This window comes from Cervus elaphus, chromosome 20, assembly GCF_910594005.1.
Source record: "Cervus elaphus chromosome 20, mCerEla1.1, whole genome shotgun sequence".
NCBI lineage: Eukaryota > Metazoa > Chordata > Mammalia > Artiodactyla > Cervidae > Cervus > Cervus elaphus.
Window position 1 is genome coordinate 73,022,986 of NC_057834.1, and position 26,758 is coordinate 73,049,743.

Below are 26,758 nucleotides of genomic sequence, written 5' to 3' on the forward strand. Positions count from 1 at the left end.
ATGAATGGTTCGAGAAAAGTGGACTTTATACCACAACTGGCAACGACCAGCTCAGTGACTGGACCAAGAAAAAGACAAAACATATCCCAAAGCCCAGCGTGCATCAAAAAAGGTCATGATCACTGTTTGGTGGTCTGCTGCCCTTTGATTCAATACAGCTTTATGAATCGTGGCAAAACTATTACATCGAGAAGTATGCTCAGCAAATCAATGAGATGCACCAAAAACTGCAACAGCTGCACCAGGTAATGGTCAACAGAATGGGCCCAATTTTTTCGCAAGACAATGCCCAATGAACTCGGATGTGAACTTTTGCCTCAGCTGTCATATTCACCTAATCTCTCATCAACCGACTACCATTTCAAGCATCTCAACAACTTTTTGCAGGGAAAATACTTCCATAGCCAGCAAGAGGCAGGAAATGCTTTCTTAAGAGTTTTCAGAATCCTGAAGCAGATTTTTATGTTACAGGAATAATCAAACTTATTTCTTGTTGACAAAAATGTGTTGCTTGTTATGGTTTCTATTTTGATTACTAAAGATGTGTTTGAGCCTAGTTACAATGATTTAAAATTCACAGTTTGAAACTGCAATTGCTTCTTCATCAACCTATTAATAGGGTTGATTCTTGGCTGATGTCTGAGAATGTGGCTTTTGAAATATTCCCTAAGTGATAAGATTGTTTTCCCTGGCTACGACACCAAATCATGCTTTCCTTCTGGGAACTTGGAATTTTGATACCTATGGCTGTTCTTATGTGACCAGCTCCCTAATAAAAAGAGCCATAAGCAGGCTTCCTTGGGCAGACATACTGCATACACGTTACTGCATTTCACTTCTATAGAAAGAAGTGTATTCTATGTGACTTCTCTCAGAACAAGGAAGAGAACATAGGAAGCCATAGATTTCTTCATACTGCATCTGATGTTATATTTTATCCTTACTGATAATAAGCCATAGCCATGAAAACACTGCATAAATGTTAGGTGCTATTTAGTATATTATTGTTGCTATCATTGCCACTGTTTGTAAAATAATACTCCAGCAAAGCACTCCTGAATATTCTTGCTCCAAAAAACTCATAAAGGAATACCCATCTAAGAAACTGTATTCATTCATTCCAAATATTTAGGACTTTAATATGCTGGTCCCCAAAACTGCTTTAAAGCAAAAAAGTATCATTAACATCTGATACCTTTAGAGTTATCTGGAAGAACCTATTAAGAAGGGAGGAAAAAAAAAAGGCCCTTTGTCCAATAATCTAAATCCTACAAAGTGCCAAAAGAAACCACTTTAAAATTGTATAAATAATACAGCATAACTTAATATGTATTTTATAATATTTGTCACCTGGTCCCTAAAGTAAGGGGAAAGTTTAACTAAATGATATATAAATCAGCTTTTGAAAGATGCAAACATTTAAAATCCTAATTTAAAGGACAACAGCAAATATAAAATTTTATAAAATAAGGTGGGAAAAAAAAAACCCATTTCATTAACATGAAAAACACGCAGGCAAATAGAAAAGTGAAAAGCATTAGTATTAGTGTGAACTGTAGGTAAATCTTCTTTAACAGATTTCTTATTGTTGCCTATGTAGTAACTTTTTAAATGAAGGAAAATAAACCCATTCCTTTTTGGCAAACAATCTTTCTAATAAATACCAATCCAGAAGAAAGCAGTTTTAAACTTCTAAGAAACAGTGGAGACGAATTCTGATTTGGTTCTTTTTTCTAATTATCTGGCAGTCAAACAGTCAACAGCAACATGAAAGGCTTGAGTCAAATATTCTTTGTTTATAACAAGAAGCTCTTAAATTTCAAACTACTTCATTATATGATGACTCTTTACTAAAATTGGAGAACTTTAGATCTAACAGGCAACTATGCAATTTCTAATATTATTATGATAATTCTTTTTAATGATAAACTACCTTAATTTTGTCTGTATGAAAATAATTAGTGTAAATATGTATCATTAACATCTGTTTTGTTTTTCCTGTTAGTTCCTGACAAAACTACAGATCACACCTTTGCTGTAGTTTATTTTATATAGAACTGACTTGCCTGCAAGAAAAGTTTAAACACTATTCTTTGCTTTACTGTAACATCTTGTTATACTTACTTTATCATGCAAAGAAAAAAATGGACCAGTTAATAAAGGAAGATAAAATATTAGAAAAAAGATAAGGCCTAACCAAAACACTAAGAAACTAATACCACATAAGAACAAATAAAAATTTTATTTCATGGGGAGGGAGGTGGGAGGGGGGTTCAGGATGGGGAACACATGTAAATCCATGGCTGATTCATGTCAATGTATGACAAAAACCACTACAATATTGTAAAGTAATTAGCCTCCAACTAATAAAAATAAATGGGAAAAAAAAATTTTATTTCAGTAACCTAGCCACTAGCAAAATAATTTCAATTAAAAATACTTAAGTACCAAAAATATTTATTTGAAACACAAATATTAATTCACAAAAATGAACCTATATCTATCAAATTTTTATTGGCATATCACTCTACTACCCTTTAACTTCCACTTTAGTTTGAAAGCAAATTACTACTAAAAAATAAAATATAACCCAGGAAAGTTACTGACACAATGCCAACTTCACAAAACTTAAGTTCATCAATTTGAATAAAGGTATTTATTAATAAAAGGATTTATTTTACTGAATAAATGCTTTATGAAGAAATAGTTTAGGCTTATTCTCATCTATTTAATGTTTATTTTCTTCTATCACGTTGACAATGTAATTCCCTATGAACACATACTTTATCACCTTTTAAAGCATTTAATACAAAATTAAAATATTTTCAAAATAATTTGGGACCTCAAAGTCACTACTATTTTAATCATAAATGTATTTCAAAATCTGTAAAAGAATATTTGCCTGAGGTAAAAACTCAGAGGAGTATTTATTAGCTTTGTGTTCTGGATAATCAAAATGTAGTTTTTTCAGCTGGCTTTCTATCAATATGCTCTGGGGCCATTTAATTATTCAGCCAGTATGTGACTGGGGATTATCCACTGATTTGGTAAAATATCTTTATAACATCACCTGTTACTATCAGAATGGATGGACTATGAATCAAATAATATTTTCTAAAACCTAGCTATATGTGTATATGCTCAGTCAGTCATGTCTGACTCTTCTCTTTGTGACCCCAATGACTGTAGCCCACCAAGTTCCTCTGTCCATGGAATTTTCCAGGCAAGAATGCTGGAGTGGATTGCCATTTCCTGCTCCAGGGAATCTTCCTGACCTAGGGATTGAACCCAGGTCTCCTTCGTCTCCTGTATTGGCGGATTCTTTACCACTGCCACCTGGGAAGCTACACGTGATGAAATGTTAATTTACTTACCTCCTCAGATTTCTTCTTTAGCTGTTTTTCAAACTTTTCTTTATTTCCTTCCAATTGGTTCAAATGCAAGGCAAGTTCTTCCTTACAAATTTCCAGTGCTGAATCTAGTTGTCTGACCTAAGCAGCAAAAAGGAAAAATACTAATGAATGCTCATGATACGCTCAATATTTTACAGTTATCTCCTAATGTTACCTCACTACTTCAACCAATGAATAGATAGTCCACCTTAAGATATAAAACACTATTAAAGAAGAGATTTATTTAGAAAATTAATTATTACTGCAAACCAGGGAGCCAGAGATTGGAGTCCTGAAGAATAAACAGCCATGAACAAGTGAGAAAGGGCATTTAGGAACAGCGAAGTACATTCAGAGACAAAGCACTGTGAAAAGGAGTAGTAAGAAGTTGGCAGGAGCTTAGGGTACCAATCGGAGAAGGCAATGGCACCCCACTCCAGTACTCTTGCCTGGAAAATCCCATGGACGGAGGAGCCTGGTAGGCTGCAGTCCATGGGTTGCGAAGAGTTGGACACGACTGAGTGACTTCACTTTCACTTTTCACTTTAATGCATTGGATAAGGAAATGGCAACCCACTCCAGTGTTCTTGCCTGGAGAATCTCAGGGATGGTGGAGCCTGGTGGGCTGCCATCTATGGGGTCGCACAGAGTCGGACATGACTGAAGCGACTTAGCAGCAGCAGCAGCAGCAGTAGGGTACCAAAAGCATGAATTTATAAGAGATGGGTATTGGAGAGATGAGACTGGCAAAATAGACTGGGGCCAACTGTCAAGGACCTGTAGGCCAGACATCCTAAAACATTTTCTAAAAAGGTAAGCAGTATTTAAACCTATTCCTTAAATTCCCTTGATCAAGAAAAATAATAAAGTGAGTACGAACTGGTGTATTGTACTAAAAATGCTATAGTGTGAATATTCTGAAGTCACTAAGAAAATGAAATGTTTTTGTCAGCTAGGAAAAAAAAAATTAAGAAAGAGAAGGCTGTTTTTCCTTTCAATTAGTAAAAACATTTTTAGAAAGGCAGCATGTAACTTGGTTCAAGTGTTCATAAAGCTGCAAATGCTTCATGCTACCATAACCTTCAACAGCAAATGAGCAAAGAGCAACTCAAATTCAGCAAATTTCTTTCAGCATTTGCCTATATACTTCATGTTCCCCATCTGTTAATGAGATTCATTCCTGTCTTGATTCCTTTTATTCATTATCGTAATTCTGAGTTTCTTGGGAGTGACTTTTTCCCCCTTCAATGCTAATAGCCTTTTAGTAAGTAGTCATGAAAGTGTGAAAGAAATTTCAGCAAAATAAGAAAAAATAGAAAACTGCTCCCTCTTGCAGGTAATATTCTACATCATGAAATTATCCTTACAACTCTTATGTCTAAAAGGAGGATCTTGAAAGACACACAGTTGCCAAAGCCTGTCCCTATAGCTTGTGAATATAACAACAGCTTAAAAGTTTGCAATTTTGAATAATTACCTTTGTTTATAAACTGCTGCCCTAAAAATAATTTTTAAATTGTTTTATGAAGGTATAACTATTTACAAATTTTCTTTCTTAAGCATGAGAATGAGCATTGGTACTTGTATCAAATTCTGCACACAGGAAAAAAAAAATCTGTCAGAATATCACACCTGATAAAAATTAGCAACGCAAAAACTCATTTGGGCAAGATTCATCACTGGATTTTAAAAACTATTGACTATGAGCTTGTTGAGGAACACAGCTTTCAACATGGTCTTCAAGAGTCATCCCACATACTGCTTATTAATCATAAAGGAAAAATTGTGCCCTGAAAATGGTGAGATCTGGCAGTAAACTTTAAATAGGGGGTCAAGGGAATTCCCTGGAAGTCCAGTGGGTGGGACTCTGTGCTTTCATTGCTAAGAGCCAGGGTTTGATCTCTGCTGGGTGAACTAAGATCCCATTAGCTGCACAGTACAGTCAAAAAGAAATAATAATAATAATGAGAAAACATTGGATATATAGTAATTACTTAGCAAACTCTGAGTAACTTAGTGTGTGCTAAGCATTTTTTTTTAAACTGTCTTTATCCTGTTCACTCTATTTTTTAATTTTTTTCCCATTTATTTTTATTAGTTGGAGGCTGTGCTAAGCATTTTATATCCTCATTTTAATTAATCCTCAAATCCACCCTCTTCTAGTGCATTGTTATTCCTATTTTAAAGAAGAAGAAGTTAAAGTTCAGAGAGTTTAAATAACCAAGCCAAGGTTACAGTCAGTTAGTAAGCACACTGAAGCCAGAAATGAAACCCAAATCATTTTAGCCCCAAAGCCCATGCCTTTAACTGTAAGGATATACTCTTAATAGCAACAAAACTGTATTTTACTCAGAAATTCTGGATTTATCCCCTATTTAATCATATAGCAAAACTAGTAAAACGAAGCAAAACTCTACTGTTTGTAGTTTCATCTTTCTTCACTTCCTTTGTTAATATTTTTACTGGCAATGTTAATAATACCTACAGTTTAAAAAAAAACCCAGTTTTTGGTAAAAAAAAAAAGGCTTAAGGCAAAATCTATAAACTAGCTTGTGATAATCTTACAGATAATATTACAGATAAACTAAAAACTAATTATCAAATAATTAAGATCATAATTCTCAATGAAAAACTATACCACTTAAAGAAACTAAGTTCATTGATTTAGGTAAAATTTTTACTACTTTATTCATTTTTAAGTAAATGATTTTTACAATGTATAGAGTAAACTAAAAAAGCCACAAGAATGTCTCTATTAATAAAAAAATTAAAAGAAAAAAAATTTTTTTTAAGTATTAGCATACTAGCCTTGATCGTTTCTTCAGATACTTGGTTCTGTAATGCTTTTAAAGCTTCATCTTTCTTCACATTTTCCTTTTCCATCTCCTAAAAACATACAGATTGGTAGCAAAAAATAAGTAAGTGTATACATATTTTAGCATTAGTAACAAGTTGTTGAAAAATTGATTAGAATTAAAGGAATGTTAAAAAATAAACTTAAAATATTAATCAGCTTTTAAAGAGCACTTTTATAAAGATGATTTTACCTCTTTGCTTTCTGTCAAGAGTCTGTCTAGTGATTCAAGATGATGTTGTTTACATATTATATCTTGCTGCAGCATAGACATAGTCTTTTCTTGTTCTTTAAATTGTTGTTCTTTTTTCTCTAGCTGAGATTCAAGCTAAAAACAGAACCAGGGTTTATTAATTTTCATGTTAACTTTTTTTAAAATCCAAAACATTTTAAATACAGTCCATTCTTGAACAAAGCAGGTTTAAACTGCCTGAGTCCACTTATACATGGATTCTTTTCAATAAATGTGTCCTACAGTACTATACCACCAGAGGTTGTTTGAATCCACAGATAGGAACCTTGGATAAGAGGGCTGACTATAAAGTTATACGTAGATTTTCAACTGTGCAAGAGTTGGCACCCCTAACTTTCACATTGTTCAAAGTCAAATGTACACACAAAATATAACACTCACATGTTATATTACTATTGAAATTACACAGATGATTGCATTTTGCAAAATTTCCTTTAGTTTCCCTCCTTTTAGAGAAGAAATGAAATCACAAATCCAGGTCTTATTCTTTTCCTCCCTCACCAATACTATACTGAAACTGTTCTGTATCATTCTCTAGTGTGTCTCAGCTTCATGCATGTTTTCCATGCTTTTAACTACATATGTAGACCCATGAATGTAATGTAATTTTCTGTTTTGAAAATTCACATAGACAATATCAACACTAGTTCCAAGTTTCAGCAACTGAACTGTGAAGGTTAGAAGACTGAAGAACATATTTTTTTTGACTGCTTAGAGAAAAATTGTCAACCTAGAATTTTATGTCCAGCAATAATATTCTTTAGGAGATCAAACCAGTCAATCCTAAAGGCAGTCAGCCCTTAATATTCATTGGTAGGATTGATGCTGAAGCTGAAGCTCCAATACTTTGGCTATCTGATTCGAAGAGCCGACTCCTTGGAAAAGACTCTGATTCTGGGAAAGATTGAAGGCAAAAGGAGAAGTGGGTGGCAGAGGATCAGATGGTTAGGTAGCATCACTAACTCAATGGATATGAATTTGAGCAAATTCTAGGAGATAGTGGAGGATGGAGAAGCCTGGCTTGCTGCAATCCATGGCACTGCAAAGAATTGGATACAATTTAGCAACTGAGAAACAGCAATCCTGATGAGTGTGAGGTGGCATTTCACTGTAATTTGATTTGCATTTCCCTCATGATCAGTGATATTGAGAATCTTTTCATGTCTTTGTTAGCCAGTCCCATCACTTCATGGTAAATAGACGGGGAAAAAGTGGAAACAGTAACAGACTTTTATTTTCTTCGGCTCCAAAATCACTGTGGACAGGGACTGTAGCCATGAAATTAAAAGATGCTTGCTCCTTGGAAGAAAAGCTATGACAAACCTGGCAGCATATTAAAAAGCAAAGACATCACTTTGCCAACAAAGGTCCATATACTCAAAGCTATGGTTTTTATAGTCATCATGTATGGATGTGAGATGGACCATAAAGAAGACTGAGCACTGAAGAACTGATGGTGAACTGTGGTTCTGGAGAAGACTCTTGAGAGTCTCTTGGACAGCAAGGAGATCAAACCAGTCAATCCTAAAGGAAACCAGTCCTGAATATTCATTGGAAAGACTGAAGCTGAAGCTCCAATACTCTGGCCACCTGATGTGAAGAGCTGACTCACTGGAAAAGACCCTGATGCTGGGAAAGATTGAGAGCAGGAGGAAAAGGGGATGACACAGGATGAGGGTTGGATGGCATCACCAACTCAATAGACATGAGTTTGAGCAAACACCAGAAGCTAGAGAAGGAGAGGGAAGCCTGGTGTGCTGCAATCCATAGGGTCGTAAGGAGTCGGATAGAACTGCGCGACTGAACGACAACAAAAATCCTCTTTAAGCTTGTTGAATTTATAAATTTATTTCCTTCACAAGTTGGCAAAATTTTAATCATTATTCCTTCAAATATCTTTTGTACCAGTCTCATTCTTCTCCTCTTTGGTACTCTGGTGACATAAATGTTAGACCTTCTGATATTATTCAAACAGGTCTCTAAGTCTGTGTTCGTTTCTTCCCCAAATTTTCTTTCTCTCTGTTGCTCAGACTAATTTCTATTGCTCTATATTATAAGCTTATATTTGTGTGTGTTAAATATGAATACATTCTGCTATTAAACCCATCCAAACTCTTTTTTATTTAGTCTTGTGCTTCTGGTCTCACAATTCCTCCTTTACTTTTGTTTTTGCTCTTCACTTTTAACCCAAGATCAAGAGAACGTCTACTCAACCAATCTTCAGGCAAATGAAATCTCTAGTGGAAAAAGAGTTATAGAATCACTCTAGTCTGATAATGTCAAAAAATGATGACTGAAACAAATGGCAGGAGTACTAAAGGAGAAAGCATTGTAAAATGATCTAGAAGTAATGGGATTCTAATTATAGTACTACTAACTTTTCTGTCTTGCTTCCTAATATATTTAAACAAAAAAACCAAGTTAGTAATGTTTAAGATTTTCAGTATTCATATTCTAAATATATATTACATTTACTTATAAAAACATAATTAATATCTTACTCGTTCAATCTGCTTTTCCATTTCTTTATGCTGGTCAAGATGAATTTTCTTTGCCTTTTCAAAAGCTAAACAAATTTTCTCATGCTCTGTATTTATATTGGTTTCCAGGCTCCTAATCTTTTCATTCTTTTCCTAGAAATACAAAAACACTTTAAAAGAATATAATTAAGACCTAGTTTTTCATAAAAGTACATTATAAAAAAAGTATATTAGTAAAGCATAAAATTTATTATACTCTATTCTTTAACGAATCACAACAGTCAACGTCAAGCTTTAAGAATATTTCAATAGTTATAAAAAAAGACAAAGTGGTTATTTTAAAAACTGTATCAAAATGATAAGATCAAACTATTTAAAAATTCATGAAACATATCAAAGAATTACTCCCAGTTCCTTCAATTCTACTAAAATAAAAATAAGAAACTTTAGATAACAACTTTCCACATTAACTTAAAAATACAGAACTAAAAACTGAATAATTGAAAGAGTCTGATAGAATTTATACCTTCCTATATGGTCTATTTTAGAATAATTATACTAAAACAAACATGCTGTTACAAATTAAGTTCCTTAAAGACACAGTAAATTTGTAGCAAAAAGAGGTAATTTTTACCATAAGTTCCTGTTCCAGTTCTGCATTTTTTGCAGCAATGGAGGAATAAGCAACTATTTTTTCTTCTAGCTGTTTCTCTAAAGTTAAAAGTTGAGAACATTTCTTTGTCATCTGAAAACACATTGAAATAAATTTAAAATTATTTAAAAAAAATACATGACAATTCAGAAGAAAAACAGTGAAGGGAAGAGCAGAATATGACACATCCTATTCCATTAATTCAGGTTCAAACAGGACCTCACCTAACCCATTTTGTAAAAGTAGCTGTTAAACACTGAAATTAGTACAATAAAATGTTAACAGCAGTGTTTCTACTGGTAGATTACCAATGTTTTATTTTCTTTTTTGTCCCTTTCTGTATTTTCAACAAGACTGTGCTAATATTTTAATTCTAAAAAAAAGCTATTAACCTTAGTACCTGACAATTTTCCAAGTAAGCTGATGGCTATAATTATGAACTAACTCTCTTTTCTATCATTAACATAAGTTTCTATCCCACAGGTCTTATCCCTAGTCTTGGCTATAGACTTTAAAATGAGAAATCAGACATTTAAAAAGTGCCCTCAAAGAGCAGCAACCTGTCATTTGAAGGGTGAATATAGCATATACACATGTGGTCCTAGTACACAATTACCTAATAAGGCATCCTTGTTCTGTCCTCAGTGGAAATGAAGATCAGATATTCATAAAACATACAGTATCCCCTTTTTAGGATATAATCCAAAAGATACTTGCATCAGATTTACATGCAGCTGTTTAAAAATGCAGATTCCTTAGCATTACTCCATACCTACTGAATCAGAAATCACTGGAACAGGACCCAAAACCTGCATGTTTAACAAGCTTTCCAGGTGGTTCTATTTGCTAAAATACAAAATCCTCTATTACTACCCGTTGTTTTCCAATTACATAATCCAAATTTTTTATTTGTAATATGTGTTAGCCATATTAACTTATACTTGGAAGAAATAATAGAAAGGAGTACAGTTTAAGTCTCACCAAATTTAGCCACTGTTTTCCTACTTTTAACATATATTAAAACCCAAAAGTTTCCAAATATAATTTTAAAAGAAGTTATAATTTACATGATACCATTTTTTTAGTGTATAAACCTCATCTTTAACATACAATTTTTACAAAACCATACAACACTTTTTTCTTCTCTCAAAATTTAGTACATATAGCTAATTTAAGCTTACTTCACTTTCAAGTTTGCTAGAGTTTGAAGCTTTCTCTAGCAGCTCCTCTTGAATGAGTTGAAACTGACTAGTTCTGTGCGCCATGTTAACCTTCAGATCAGAATTCTCAGCTTCTATTTGCATCAACTTATCACGTAATTCTTCTATTCCAGAAGCAAGTCTTTGCCTTTCTCTTTCATATTGCTTGCTCATAGTATGCTGATTTTGATCTTTTAAACTTTCTGTTAATAAAAATAAAAGGAAAGCTGTTCTCTATAAAACTCATAGAATAAAAACTCATTTTAGTGTTGAAAGATTTAATCACATTTACTTTGTGATCTAAAGAATACTAAAGTGGATGAAACATACATTAAAGAAAATATAGTGAAGAAACACGATAAGCAAGGTACTTTCTATTATTAAATATATAAAGTAGGAATAAGTTCTGACTCAACTCACTTTTCTAGACTATCACTTCATAACATAAGGACTATCTTTTTGTACCACAAAGAGCCCTTCTCCATCTTTAAAAACCCCACTGTTTGGATACAAATCATTATTTGAAAACAAAACAAAACACAAAAACATTGTCTTATGTCCTTAAACCAAAATTCATCATAAATTTATTTGGATAACTTGATCATTTTGATATACTGTATACAGATGCAAACTGAAAAGCCAAAAACACTGAATCCTTCATATTCCAAACCAAATGATGAGAATTCAGTAATGCTCTTTAAAACTACTGAGTGTTATCAGAGGTAGTTGTTTGAATATACCTTTTCTCCATTATAAATGTACACGCTATTGCCGACTGAAAGGTAAACAAGCTTTCAGGGGTGCTTTAAAGTAGATGCACAGTGTAGATGACTGCATGAGAATACACTGATGTGTAAACAAGCAGAGAGAAACTACGCCTTCAAGGGTTGCATAAGTACCATTTCCCATCAATTCTCCATATCCCTAATAATTCACTTTCTAAACAATCTACTATTGACTCTGTTCTTCTTTGATGTTAGAAAATATATAACATATATTATCACAACCTCTAATTAGAATTCCCTCTGCTGACCCCATCATTCTTGACAGTATTCCATTGATTCAGCGAAGTAATTCCAAGTAATTCCAAGAAGAGTACATGATGCAAAAGCCGGGCTGGATGAAGCTCAAGCTGGAATCAAGATTGCTGGGAGAAATATCAATAACCTCAGGTATGCAATGATACCACCCTAATGGCAGAAAGTGAAGACGAACTAAGGAGCCTATTGATGAAGGTGATAAAGGAGAGTGAAAAAGCTGGCTTAAAACTCAACATTCAAAAAACAAACATCATGGCATCCGGTCCCAACAGTTCACTCAGTCATGTCTGACTCTTTGCAACCCCATGAACTGCAGCAAGCCAGTATTTTTTTTTTTTTAATTTTTTTTATTATTATTATTTTTTTTCCCAGTGGGTTTTGTCATACATTGATATGAATCAGCCATGGATTTACATGTATTCCCAATCCCGATCCCCCCTCCCACCTCCCTCTCCACCCGATTCCTCTGGGTCTTCCCAGTGCACCAGGCCGGAGCACTTGTCTCATGCATCCCACCTGGGCTGGTGATCTGTTTCACCATAGATAGTATACATGCTGTTCTTTTGAAATATCCCACCCTCACATTCTCCCACAGAGTTCAAAAGTCTGTTCTGTATTTCTGTTTCTCTTTTTCTGTTTTGCATATAGGGTTATCGTTATCACCTTTCTAAATTCCATATATATGTGTTAGTATGCTGTAATGTTCTTTATCTTTCTGGCTTACTTCACTCTGTATAATGGGCTCCAGCTTCATCCATCTCATTAGGACTGGTTCAAATGAATTCTTTTTAATGGCTGAGTAATATTCCATGGTGTATATGTACCAGAGCTTCCTTATCCATTCATCTGCTGATGGGCATCTAGGTTGCTTCCATGTCCTGGCTATTATAAACAGTGGCAAGCCAGTATTTTTATTCTGTTGGGTTTTGTTCATTTTTCTTGCCTTCTTTCGAATGAATTTTAGTATTTTGATTTTTTAATACCTTCTATTAAGTAATTAATTATACCTCTTTATTTTTTTAGTGGTTGCCCTAGGGGTTAACATATGTATCTTTAACCTGTGATGTGCTATCTTCAAATACAATGGACTGCTGGCAGAAATGATGGTAGAGAAGATTAGATATCTTAATCTTGGAATTACTTGGAATTACTTGGAATTACTTCCAAGAAGTGAAGTAATGTCTCTTCTCTTCAACACACTTGAACTACTTCAACCAGTCCCATCACTTCATGGCAAATAGATGGGGAAACAATGGAAACAGTGACAGACTTTATTTTATTGGTCTCCAAAATCACTGCAGATAGCAACTGCAGACGTGAAATCAAAAGACACTTGCTCCTTGGAAGAAAAGCTATGACCAACCTAGAAAGCGTATTAAAAAGCAGAGACATCACTTTGCCAACAAAGGGCCATCTAGTCAAAGCTATGGTTTTTACAGCAGTCATGTACGGATGTGAGATAGACCATAAAGGCTGTTGTTACTGTTCAGTTACCCAGTCGTGACCGACTCTTCACAACCCCATGGACTGCAGTACGCCAGGCCTCCCTGCCCCTCATCATCTCCCAGAGTTTGCCCAAGTTCATGTTCATTGCATCAGTGATGCCTTCCAGCCATCTCATCCTCTGATGCCCTTTTCTCCTTCTGCCCTCAATCTTTCCCAGAATCAGGGTCTTTTCCAATGAGTCAGTTCTTCGCATCACGTGGCCAAAGTATTGGAGTTTCAGCTTTAGCATCAGTCCTTCCAGTGAATATTCAGCATTGATTTCTCTTAAGATTAACTGGTTTGATCTCCTTGCTGTCCAAGGGACTTTCAGGAGTCTTTTCCAGTACAGTTCAAAGACATCAATTCTTTAGCATTCTGCCTTCTTTATGGTCCAGCTCTCATGACCATATGTGACCACTGGGAAGACCATAGCCTTGACTATATGGACCTTTGTTGGCAGAGTAAAGTCTCTGCTCTGTCTAGATTTGTCATAGCTTTCCTGCAAAGAGGCAATCATCTTCTGATTTCACAGCTGCAGTCACCTCCCACAGTGATTTTGGAGCCCAAAAAGAGGAAATCTGTCACTACTTCCACCTTTTCCCCTTCTATTTGAAGGCCGAGCACCACAGAATTGATGCTTTTAATTGTGGTGCTGGAGAAGACTCTTGAGAGTCTCTTGGACTGCAAGGAGATCAAACCAGTCAATCCTGGAGAAAATCAACCCTGAATATTAATTGGAAGGACTGATGCTGAAGCTCCAATACTCTGGCCACCTGATGTGAAGAGCTGACTGACTGGAAAAGACCCTGCTGCTGGGAAAAACTGAGGGCAGGAGGAGAAGGGAAAGACGGAGGATAAGATGGTTGGATGGCATCATTGACTCAATAGACATGAATTTCAGTAAACTCCAGGAGACAGAGAAGGACAGTCTGACGTGCTGCAGCCACTGGGTCACAGAGTCGGACATGACTGAGCAACTGAACAACAACAAAAGGAAGGAAAAATTAGAGAATAATCCCATTTACAATTGAGTCAAAAAGAATTAAATAGTTAGGAATAAATATAACTAAATAGGTAAGAGATCTGTATACTGAAAACTATGACACTGATGAAAGAAACTGAAGACAAATAAATGGAAAGACACTTCATCCTTATGGATTAGAAGAATTAACATTGTGAAAATATTTATATTACCGGAAGTGATCTACTGATTCAATTCAACCCCTATCCAAATTCCAAAGGTATTTTTCACAGAAATTGAATAAACAAGCCTAAAATTTATATGGAACTACAAAAGAGAAAGAAGAACAAAACTGAAGGCATTATATTACCTGGTTTCAAACTATATGACAAAGCTATAGCAATCAAAAAAGTATAACACTGGCATAAAAACAGACATATAGATCAATGGGACAAAAACAGAAAGATCATAAATAATGGTCAATTCATTTACAACAAAGGAGTGAAGAGTATTCCACACGGAAAGAATAGTCTCTTCAATAAACAGTGTCAGGAAAACTGGACAGCAACATATAAAAGAATGCAACTCAACAATTATCTTACACCATATACAAAAATTAACCTAAAAATGGATTAAAGACATGAACCGTGAACATAAGACAGGAAGTATAAAATTCCTAGGAAAAAAACAACAACATTGACTGTAAACTATTAGACATCAGTCTCAGCAATGACTGTCTTTTGGTGTTTTTTCTTTTTTTTTGCATTTTACATCAAAAGCAAAACCAAATGAACAGGACTATATCAAACTAAAAAGTTCCTATATAGCAAAGGAAACCATCAACAAAATGAAAAGTCAACTTATTGAATGGGAGAAAATATTTACAAATCATGTATCTGATAAAGGGTTAATATTCTGAACCTATTTAAAAAATCACAACTCAACACCAAAAATAAAGGCAGAGAATCTGAACAGACATTTTTCCAGAGAAGACACCAATGGCCAATAGGTACAAACAACACTAAGCATCATGAAAATCTAAATCCAAACTACAATAACATAACAACAAGATTCTAATTTGAATAGTACAGGGAACTATATTAGTATAGTTTATCTTGTGATAAACCCTAATGAAAAAGAATATAAAAAAGAATGTTTATTTGTGTATAACTGAGTCACTTTGCCTACAGCAGAGATTGATACAACACTGTAAATTAACTATTATGCTTCAATTAAAAAAAAATAGCCAACAAGAACCTACTATATAGCTATACAAGGAACTCTACTCAATATTCTGTAATATCCTAAATAGGAAAAGAATTTGAGTAAGAATGGGAAAAAGATTAAATTAAAAAAATTAGGAAAAGAACTCACAGTGAGCTATCACTTGACAGCTGTTAGAAAGGCTGTATCAAAAAGACAAGATATAACAACTACTGGTGAGGATGTTGGGAAAAATGAACCCTGTATACTGCTGGTGGGAATGTAAACTGGCACAGTAACTATGAAGAACAGTATGGCAGTTCCTCAAAAAATTAAAAACAGAACTACCATGAGATCTAGCAATTCCACTTCTGGATATTATCTGAAAGAAAATCTGTATGGAAACACAAAAAAATCCCAAACAGCCAAAACAGTCTAAAGAAAGAAGAACAAAGCTCGGAGTATCATGCTGTACGATTTGAAACTATTCTAGAGATCTACAGTAATCAAAATGGTATGGCACTGGCACAAAACTAGACACATAGTTCATTGGAACAAAGTAGATAGCCCAGAAATAAATTCACATTTTATGTTCAATTAATCTATGGCAAAGAAGCAAGAATATACAATGGGAAAAAGATAGCCCCTCTAATAAATGGACAGAGATATGCAAAAGAACTTAAATGGGCTACTTTCTTAAACCACATACAACAATAAAGTAATGGAGTAATGGACACTCCATTACTCACAATGGAGTAAAGACAAAGATAAGATCTGAAATCATAGTATTTCTAGAAGAAAACATAGGCAGTAAGCTCTCTGACATCAGTCTTAGCAGTATTTTGGGGATCTAGTCTCCTCAGGCAAGGAAAATAAGAGCAATAATAAACAAGTAGGACTACATCAAACTAAAATGCTTTTGCACAATGAATGAAATTATCAACAAAATGAGGCACCCTACTGAAGGAGATATTTGCAAATGATATAATCTGATAAGGGGTTAATATCCAAAATATACAAAGAACTCACACAGCTCAATATCACTAAAACAGACAACCTGATTTTAAAGACAGGCAGAGGACATGAACAGACATTTTTCCAAAGAACACATACAGATGCCAACAGGAACATGAGAAGATGCTCAACAACACTTATCATCAGGTAAATACAAATCAAAACCACAATGAACTACCTCAAACCCATCAGAATGGTTATTATCAAAAACACAACAAATAACAACTGTGAACAAGAATGTGGAGAGAAGTATACTTTTAGTGCACTGCTAGAGAGAATATAAACTGGTAGAGACACTGTGGAAAACAGTATGGGGGTGCCTTTTTTTATTTTTAAAACCACCATATGACCCAGTAATACCACTTTTGGGTATACTTCTGAAGAAAATAAAATACTAGTTAGAAAATATATCTGTACTCCTATATTCATTGCAGTGTATTTTACAACAGCCCAGATATGGTAGCAACCTAAGTGTTCATCAATTGATGAATGGATAAAGAAGGTGTATATATAGAACGTATTTATAAAATAGAATATTAATCAGTTATAAAAAGAGTGAAATCCTGATTATTTGCAACAGCATGGATTGATCTAGAGGGTATTATGATAAGTAAAATAAGCTAGACAGAGGAAAAACAAATACTATATTATTTCATTCATATAAAATTTACCTATGGAATCTAAAAAACGAAACAAATGAACAAATATAACAAAAAAGAAACAGACTCATACATACAGAGAACAACCTGGTGGTTGCAGCTGGGAAGAGGGAAAGGGAAGGAGATAAGTGAAACAGGTGAGAGAGACTAAGAGGTACAAACTTGGTTACAAAATAAATGAATCATGGAGATAAAAGGTACAGTATGGACAATACAGTCAATAATATCCTAGTAACATTGTATGGCATCAAATGGTAACTAGACTTATCATGGTGATTTTGTAATGTCCAATCATTATGTTGTACAGCTTTAACTAACAGTGTTGCAGGTCAATTACATTTACTTTACAAAAAAGACAGAAGAAAAAAAGAAAGGAAGAAAGAAGAAAGGGGCAATATTCAAATTTTTTAAAGCAACAAATAAATAAAATGAAGAGAGTCTTAAAAAGACTACTTAATAACCTAGATAATCATATATAAGGAATTCAACTGATCTGCTATCACAGTAAGTCCCCTACATATAAATGAGTTCCATTCTGAGAGCACATTCATAAGTCCAACAAGGGCAGCTGTGATCAGCTGTTTTTTCAAACAAATACTTAAAAGAAAACAAACACAAAAAAATAAACATTTTAAAACTTACAGTACAGTACAGTGGTACAGTATAACAGCTGGTACCTGTTAGCAGCACATCACCACTGCTTTATGCTTACTTCTGGACATCTTGGGCTTGAAAGAAAGATGCTGTACTCTATAGTGTAGAGGACACGAAAGCACAGCCACTCGTAGAGGATGCGCACGTGTGACAATGTATGCAGACATGTGCACTAACTTATATGGTTGGACATGCCAACGCAAGCTCGCATCTTTGAAAGTTTGCAGCTTGAGGGTTTGTATGTGGGATACTTAATGGTATTATAAATACTACAAGTTTTCTTCTATACAGTGGTTTCTTCATGTTAATTACTGGTTAAGAACCAAGTATGTTAAAAATAAAAGCTGGTCCTAATGTACAATACTATGACAATAGGTTATACTGTTTTATATTCGAAAGTTGTTAACAGTAGATTTTAAGACATTCTCCTTTTTATTTTTTGGTATATATACGAGATGATGTATGTTAACCAATTAACTGTGAAAATCATTTCATAATATATGTAAATTAAGTCATTATGCTATACACAGTGCTGTATGACAACTGTATCTCAAAAGAACTGCAAAAAATTTTTCACCCAATAATTACAGAATACAGAATTTTTTCAAGTGAATCAGGAATATTCATCAAGAGAGACCATATGCTGGTCAATAAACTGAGCTTCAAAAAACATTTAAAAAATTCAAATCAGGTTCTTTCATGAATTCATTTGTTTAATGAAAACAACCTAATGTCCACCACTAATAACAGAGATATCTGGAAAATGACTAAATATTTGGAAATAAACACACAAAGGAGATATTATAAGATACTTTGAACTGAATAAAATGTAAACATAACCTAAAATTACATTATACAGCTAATTTTAGTTAGCTGAAAATGCAGCTGAAGTATTGCCTAAAAGTAAGTTTATACCCTTAAATACTTTTGAAAAGGAAGATTTCAAGTCAATAAGCTTTCACTTTAAGAAAATTTTAAAAGGAAGAGAATATTAAGCCCAAAGTAACTGGGAAGGAATATATGGAACCTGAAGGAAATATACCGTAGTCCTCTTTTATCCTCAGTTTCACATTCTGAGGTTTCAGTTACCTGCTGTCAGCTGAGGCTTGAATATAATACATGGAAAATTCCAGAAATAAACAATTCCTAAGTTTTAAACTGTGTGGTATTCTGAGTGGTATGACAAAGTCTTACACTGTCCTTTGTCATCCAGCTCCAAATTGCCAAGGATGTAAATAATCCCCTTTTTCCTGGTATTGTGCCTTTTAGCCACTTAGTGGTCAACTAGGTTATCAAATCAACTGTTGCAGTATCATGGCGCATGTGTTCAAGTAATACTTATTTTACTTAATAATGGTCCCGAAGTGCAAAAGTAGTAATGCTAGAGATCCAAATATTCCAAAAAGAAGCTGTAATGTGCTTCAGTGAAAAGGTGAAAGTTCTAGATTTAATAAGGAAAGAAAAAAGTTATATGCCAAGGGTGCTAAGAGCTATAGTAAGAATCTTCTATCCACGAAATTGTGAAAAAGAAATTTGTGCTAATTTTGCTATCATAGGTAGGTCAAACTGCAAAAGTTACAGCCACAACATGTGAAGATGAAAAAGCCATTTAAAGTGTACAATAGAGGGAAAGACAGAGAGGCCACATTCCTATAACTTTTATTATACTATACTGTTATAATTATTCTATTTTATTGTTAGTTATTGTTGTTAACCTCTTACTATGCCTAATTTACAAATTAAACTTTATCATTTGTATGTACAGGAAAAAACTTCATAGTATATAGGGGTCAGTACCATCTGTAGCTTCAGGCATTCACTGGAGGTCTTAGAACATATCCTGGGAGGATAGGCAGGGACTACTGTATGTCTTAAGTGTGTGATGGTAACAAGGGTATATACGTATGAAAAAACAAACATTTGACAAAATGTATTGCATTTCATATTTTAGATGGATGCATCATAAAATGTAAGGAAATTTTACTTTAAAAAAGTATATTTTTAAAGAATGATACAAAATTTAATAATTTTGAAACAATTTTTTACTCTCTTATCAACACTAAGTAGTAGTAACAGATTATCAGGTATGTTTGATAATAGAAACCAACAGATCCCACATGCAAAAACAACAAACAGTACACATGACGCTGTGATACAGCCATTAAAAAAAAAATCATAAAGAACTCTAATTACAATTTATTAAGAGAATTGTACATACTCACCTACTTGGTTACCTAGTTTTACAGGTTCTATTTCTAAACTATTTAATTTGCGACCTTCTTGGCAGTCATTACAAGCAGTAAGATTGTGAGATAACTGATTTGCAGTCAGGTTTGCCTGAAGCTTCTGAATTTCTGCCTCTTTTATTGCAAGTTTAATCCTGGCACAAAAGAAAATAAACCAAAAAGCATTAGAAGGATTCTGTAAAAATATAACATTCCATTTTCCCCTTTCAAATTAAAAAAATTTTAATTAAAACTCTGGTATTAGTCAACTATTGGCCAGCATACAGAAAATCTTACAAACCACTGACTACATTGTTAACAGGTTCAAGTTACTTCAGAAACTGGATAGTACCCACCCTACAACCCAGCAATTCTACTTTTGGAAACATCTGGTAGGGAAACTCTCACATATTATACAGGAAACATGTATATATACTTCACAGCATTATTTTTAACATATGAAAACTATACCTACAGTAAGCCTCCTTCAAGTTGCAAACTTACAAAGATGTGGATGTGCATTCCCATGTCCAAGCACAAGTTAGTTGATATGTCTGGTGCACTGTCATGTGTGTGCATCCTCTTGCAAGGGGTTGTGCTTTTGTATCCTTTACTGCATAGTACTGCAGAGGGTACGGTAGTACATTATCTTTATTTCAAGCCCAGGATGTCCAGAAACAAGCGTAAATGCAGTGGTGATATAGGTGTTAAGAAGCTCCAAGTGATGATGTTGGAAACAAAAGTGAAAATAACTGAGAGTGGAGTCAAAAAGATGGGAGACATCGCTAGTTCTTATAACATGAATCGTTCAACCATTGGCACAAATCCAAAGGAAATGGACAAACTTGTGGAACGTGAAGTCTGCTGTGCTGATGATGTCGACAGTAATATGAAAGAAGCATGGAAAAGTGACAGAAGAGACAGAGAAACTTCTTGGTGTGTGGATGGAAGATAAGCATCAGTGTCAAGGCCTGCTCAGTTTAATGCTGATTCAAGAAAAAGCTAAAAGCCTTTATGAAGACTTGAAGAAACATGGCAAAGAAACAGTGAAAGTGAAGCTGCTAAGTCGTATCCGACTCTTGCGACCCCATGGGCAGTAGCCTACCAGGCTTCTCCATCCATGGGATTTTCCAGGCAAGAGTACTGGAATGGGTTGCCATTTCCTTCTCCAGAGGATCTTCCCAACCCAGGGATCGAACCCGGGTTTCCCACATTGTAGGCAGATGCTTTACCGTCTGAGCCACTATTGGGCACATCTTTAAATGCCAGTCATGGCTGGTTTCATCAATTCAAGGCTAGAGCCAATTTTCACAAGGTAAAAGTGGTGAGGCAGTGAATGCAGATATGGTAGCTACCCAGGAATTTCCTGAAGTGCTTCTGAGAAATTATTGATGAAGGCATGTATTTACCCAAGATGGTTTTTAATGTGGATGAGACAGGGCTGTACTGGAAAAGAATGCCAAACTGAAGTTACCTCAGTGAGGAGGAAAAGTTGATGGCAGACTATAAAAGCAGCAAAGGATAGGATAACTATTATTTAGGGGTAACACTTTTAGCGATACGAAGCTGAAGTCTCTCAGTTCATTATTCAGAGAACCCAAGAGCCCTTAAAAACATAGCCAAGGGTTTTCTTCCTGTTGTGTGGAAGACTAACCCTAAAGCCTGGGTTATACAGGCTGTTTTCCAGGATGGTTTTGCTTGGAGAAGGATGTCCCATTCAATACTCGTGCTGCTCAACAATGCTCCAGGCCATTCCCCATTCATGGGCAACTATCATCCTAACATCAAAGTAGTGCATCTGCCACCAAACACTTCATTGCTCATCCAACCTAAGGACCAGGGAGTTATAGAGACTTTCAAGAAATATTATTTATGTCAGACTTTTTTCATCAAACAGTAAAAGTGAGTGGCAAATCAGGAACAACCTTGCTACAATTTTGGAAGGACTGTAACATAAAAAACATTGACTATAGGTCATAAGGGTTTCCCTGGCGGCTCAGACAGTAGAGAATCTGCCTGCACTATGGGAGACCTGGGTTCGATCCCTGGGTTGGGAAGATCCCCTGGAGAAGGGAATGGACACCCACTCCAGTATTCTTGTTTGGAGAATTCCATGGACAGAGGAGCCTGGGGGGCTATAGTTCATGGGGCTGCAAAGAGATGAACACAACTGAGTGACTAACACCGGGAGTCACTGGATAGGCCATAAAAAACAACGACTTTGCTTGGTGTGACTTAATGGCTGTTATTATGAATGGGGGTTGGAGGAAACTTTGCCCATAGTGTGTTCACAATTTTTGCGGATTTGAGAAGGTGAATGAGGAGTCCAAAGAGGTCTTCAGCAACCTAATGACCCTCAGCAAGAACCTACAGCTATATCTGCAAGAGGACAACTTCACTGAAGATCTGATGGAATTGGAAGCCCAGAGAAAAGACAACGAGACATAAGAGGAAGAAGAAGTAACTGAAGAACTAAAGAGATTCACGGTGCAGGAAATGGCAAGGGAATTTTATTTGAGGAGGCACTGTTAGTTTTCAAGGCACAGGACCCAAATGTAGAACAGTACATGAAGATGGCAGCAGCTGTTCAGAATGCAATCCAGTGTTACTGTGTCATTTATGATGAGAAAAAAAGATCTACTACCCAGACATCACTGAATCATTTTTTTCAAGAGGTAGAACTGAATCCAGCAAGGAACAAGAACCTGTGCCATCAATGTCAGACGTGAGTGAAACTACAGCTTGCCCTCCATCTTCTATTGCTGATGATCCTTCAACTCGACCATCTCCTACCTCTCCCTCCTTCAGTTAGTAACTTGTCTTGCCTGTTCACTTGATACCAACCCCTGTATGCCAATTATTGTACTGTGCTACTGTACTTTTCAAGTTACTGTACTATAAGATTTAAAATTTTTTGTGTGTTTTTTTATGTATTATTTGTGTGAAAACTATTATAAACCCATTACAGTTTATATATATATATATATGTAAAATATATATTATATAGCAGATTGTATTAGTTGGGTACCTAGGTTAACTTTGTTGGACTTAAGAACACACTCTTGGAATGGAACTTGACTGTATGTAGGAGACTTACTATAAGGTAACTATAAATAAAGGAACGGATAAATTGTGATGAAGTTATAAGATAGACTCTTGAACTTCTATTAAAACTAAACTAACAATACTAATCCATCCATTGATCAATCATTCTACCTACCTACCTCAACATGGAAGGATTTAAAATGATGCTGAGTAAAAAAGCAAAATTACAAACAATATAAAAACAGCATATTTATGCATATGAGTGTAAACATGCACAAATGAACTGAAGAGTAGATACCCAACTCAAGATAATAGATATTTAGGAGCAGAATGGGACTAGTGTTACAGATTAAAGGGAATTATCCATCCTGTAATGTTTCACTTTTTATTTAAAGAACCAGATTCGAAAAAAAGTATCAAAAAATGTTAAGAAGAATCAACTCTTCACTGTGGAAATATCAGTTCAGTCAAACAGTCCTGTCTGACTCTTTGCAACCCCACAGACTGCATGCAGCACGACAGGCTTTCCTGTCCACCACCAACTCCCAGAGCTTGCTCAAACTCATGTGGAAATACAGATATTTGTTAAAACATTCTCTAGACTTCTCTGCATATTTTTCAATTTAATCAAAGATCTTAATCACCAATTTTTAAAAAACATTGTATTTGCTACAACTTCAGGATCTGAAAACCATACCTCAATTCCGAAATCACCATTTTATTTGTTTCGCAGCAGCCAATGTAACTGTCTTGCTTATTTGACAAACTACTCATCTGGTGCTTAGAAAGAGGTGATTTAAAACCAAATATTTCTCTTTTTAACTGCAAGTTTAAAAACAAAGATATATAAACTTATAATACCTATGACATAATCAATTTTATGCAGAACTTCAAGTCTGAAAAATTTCGTGGACAGAAATAATCTAACAGCCATAATAGAATGTATAAATGTATAAATTTATTATACAGCATAAAATACTAATGGGAAAACTATAATAGTTAAATCTGTATTATACAAATCATTATGGAGATATTTCATAACAACATGGAATGAAAAACAGAGGCATATATAATATTTTCAAAAATGCACTAAACTCTATTTTGTTTCCTGGATGTATCTGTATGGGGCAATATTTAAAATATGGACAAGAAGGATACATATGAATTTCAGAACAGTGGCTACCTCTGAGTAGAGGAGAGAATCGGGATTAATAAAATATATAATGAGGTTCTATCTCCCTAAAATTTTATTCTGCAGTAGATATCAAAATATTTCCCAGATTTAGCAAATGTACTACATTGATCTCTGTATGTATGCTGTATGTTTTGAATAGAGAATTTTAAAAATTAGCTGTTAAAAGGGCAAGGTAAGCACTTAATGACTACTACCTTCAAACTATAACCAAATCACACTTTTTAGAAATAGAAAAATTTTTCTAAATTCACATTTCCAAACCATGTTACATAGGATGATCAAGCATGTATTACCATTTGACTTTCAGAACCACATATCAGGTAATTCTTAATATTAAGTTAAATGAAAGCATCAATTTAAAATGAATGTTACCTGTATTTTATTATTACCAAATTTCACAAGTAATCAGTACAATTAAAAATTTAAGCAAATAATCAGCATCCTAGGAAAGTAGATATTGCAGGGGGATGGGAACCAAGAATTCCATGTTCTGGTTTTAATTCTGCCACTCACTAGCAGGATAAATTATTTACTTCCTTAGGTACATTTCTTCACCAATAAAATGATGGTATTGAATTGAATGATTACTAAGGTCTCTTTCAGCATCCTAAATCCATGACAGTTTAAAACTGGTAAAAATCTACCACCCATTCATATGTAAAACCAACCATTACACATTTATCTATACCTTTTCTCCTGATCTCACCTTTATTTTACACCTATCAATAACAAATTTCTGATACAAGTATACTTATTTTCTTCCTAACCTCATTCATAAATATGGTCATATATATATAACTCAGAGAAAAGGTGGCCACATGCTACCATAAAAACAATTCTAAAAGGTATATGAAAAGCTGTTCAACAGTCAACAGGGAAATGAACATTAAAATCACCATGTGATATCAATTAATACTCATTAAGATGGCTGTAATCAAAGACAAACAAGAATAAGTCAATAATGCTGGCTAAGATGCAGAGAAACAGAAATCCTCATATATTGCTGATGAGAATTAAAGTGGTGCAGCCACTCTGGAAAATAATTTGGCATAAATTTACCACATGACTCAGCAAATCTACTTTTAGGTATCTACTCAAGAGAAACTTGTGGTGAAGACTTGTAAGCAAATATTCAAAACAGCATCATTTATAACAGTCCAAAAGGGGAAAAAACCCAAATGTCCTCCTATTGGTGAATGAATAAATGTGGCAGATCCACACAAAGGAATAGGATTAAACAAAAGAAAGAAATGAAATACTGATACACATCACAATGAAAGATCCTCAAAAACATTAAGAATGCAAAAGACCACATATTGTATAATTCAGTTATATGAAATGTCCAGAAAAGACAAATCTCGAGGCAGAAGAGTGGATCCCCTAGGAGTGGGGATGGGTTGTTGTTGTTCAGATGCTAAGTTGTACCCAACCCCATGTCTGTGCAACCCTGTGGACTGTGCCCATCAGGCTCCTCTGTCCGTGGGATTTTTCAGGCAAGAACACTGGAGTGGGTTGCCATTTCCTTTTACAGGGTACCATCTCCTGGAGTTTGCTCAAACTTATGTCCATTGAGTCAGTGATGCCATCCAATCATCTCATCCTCTGTGTCCCCTTTCTCCTCCTGCCTTCAATTTTTCATAGCATCACAGTACAGGGACTAATTACAAATGGGCACAAGGGGCCTTTGGGGGATAGAAATGTATGAAAATTGGATTGTGATGATTGTTTCCGTACTTGTAGATTTACTAAAAATCATTGAATAGTATACTTAAAATAGGTGAATATCATGATATACAAAAGTCCCTTTAATAAAACTGTTTTAAGAAATTCGATAGCATTCTTATACATGGCATAAAAAAGACTGAGACAGGGTAGAACAGTAGAAAGGTAAGTTTAGAAAAGAAAAAAGGATGAGATAGAAAAGAACTGATGACTGAAAGCAGGTACGTAAGGAAAAAAATGGAAGGTAATAAAGCAACAACAAAATTATGATCTCTTACAAAGCACATAGGTAAAATTTTCCTTGTCACATACTTACAGGCAACTGGGACATAATTTTTTCCAAACTTCTCAGTTCTACCCTCGAACTTTCTATTTCCTGCTGACACAAATCCAGTCTCTCATTCTGTGTTGCAATACGAACTTTTAATTCTCGGTTTTCATTCATTAGAGAAAATTTTTCTCTAAGTATTTCGTCTTTGTCCTCTAAGTCACTCTCTAGCTTCAGAATACTTTGTCTCGATTCAGTTAGTTGTGCCATGACTTCTGAATTTTTCACTGCCATGATCCTTAATTTTTCTTTCCCATTATTATTTTCTTCTTTTAACTGCCTATGAAGAAAAAAGCATAAAAATGAAAACTATACATTCACTTTCAATAATCATGTTAATCAATCTCACTTTTAAGATATTTTAAAGCTTAGTCCTGAAACCTACTCACATTTACTG

The 26,758-nt window shown here is 34.6% G+C and overlaps 1 protein-coding gene across 17 annotated transcripts in view; it reads right to left on the reverse strand.

Moving 5' to 3' along the window:
- CCDC18 (coiled-coil domain containing 18) overlaps positions 1 to 26,758 on the reverse strand; it is a 154,073-nt gene that overhangs the window by 97,955 nt on the left and 29,360 nt on the right. For all 17 annotated transcript variants that reach the window (XM_043878129.1, XM_043878137.1, XM_043878128.1 and 14 more), the window contains 9 exons: positions 26,350 to 26,641; positions 23,814 to 23,938; positions 20,069 to 20,226; positions 10,813 to 11,033; positions 9,614 to 9,724; positions 9,001 to 9,132; positions 6,440 to 6,574; positions 6,201 to 6,278; positions 3,375 to 3,491 (listed from right to left, as the gene is read on the reverse strand). In XM_043878129.1, the coding sequence (XP_043734064.1) occupies positions 3,375 to 3,491; positions 6,201 to 6,278; positions 6,440 to 6,574; positions 9,001 to 9,132; positions 9,614 to 9,724; positions 10,813 to 11,033; positions 20,069 to 20,226; positions 23,814 to 23,938; positions 26,350 to 26,641 (1,369 nt within the window). The remainder of the gene's footprint in view (positions 1 to 3,374; positions 3,492 to 6,200; positions 6,279 to 6,439; positions 6,575 to 9,000; positions 9,133 to 9,613; positions 9,725 to 10,812; positions 11,034 to 20,068; positions 20,227 to 23,813; positions 23,939 to 26,349; positions 26,642 to 26,758) is intronic.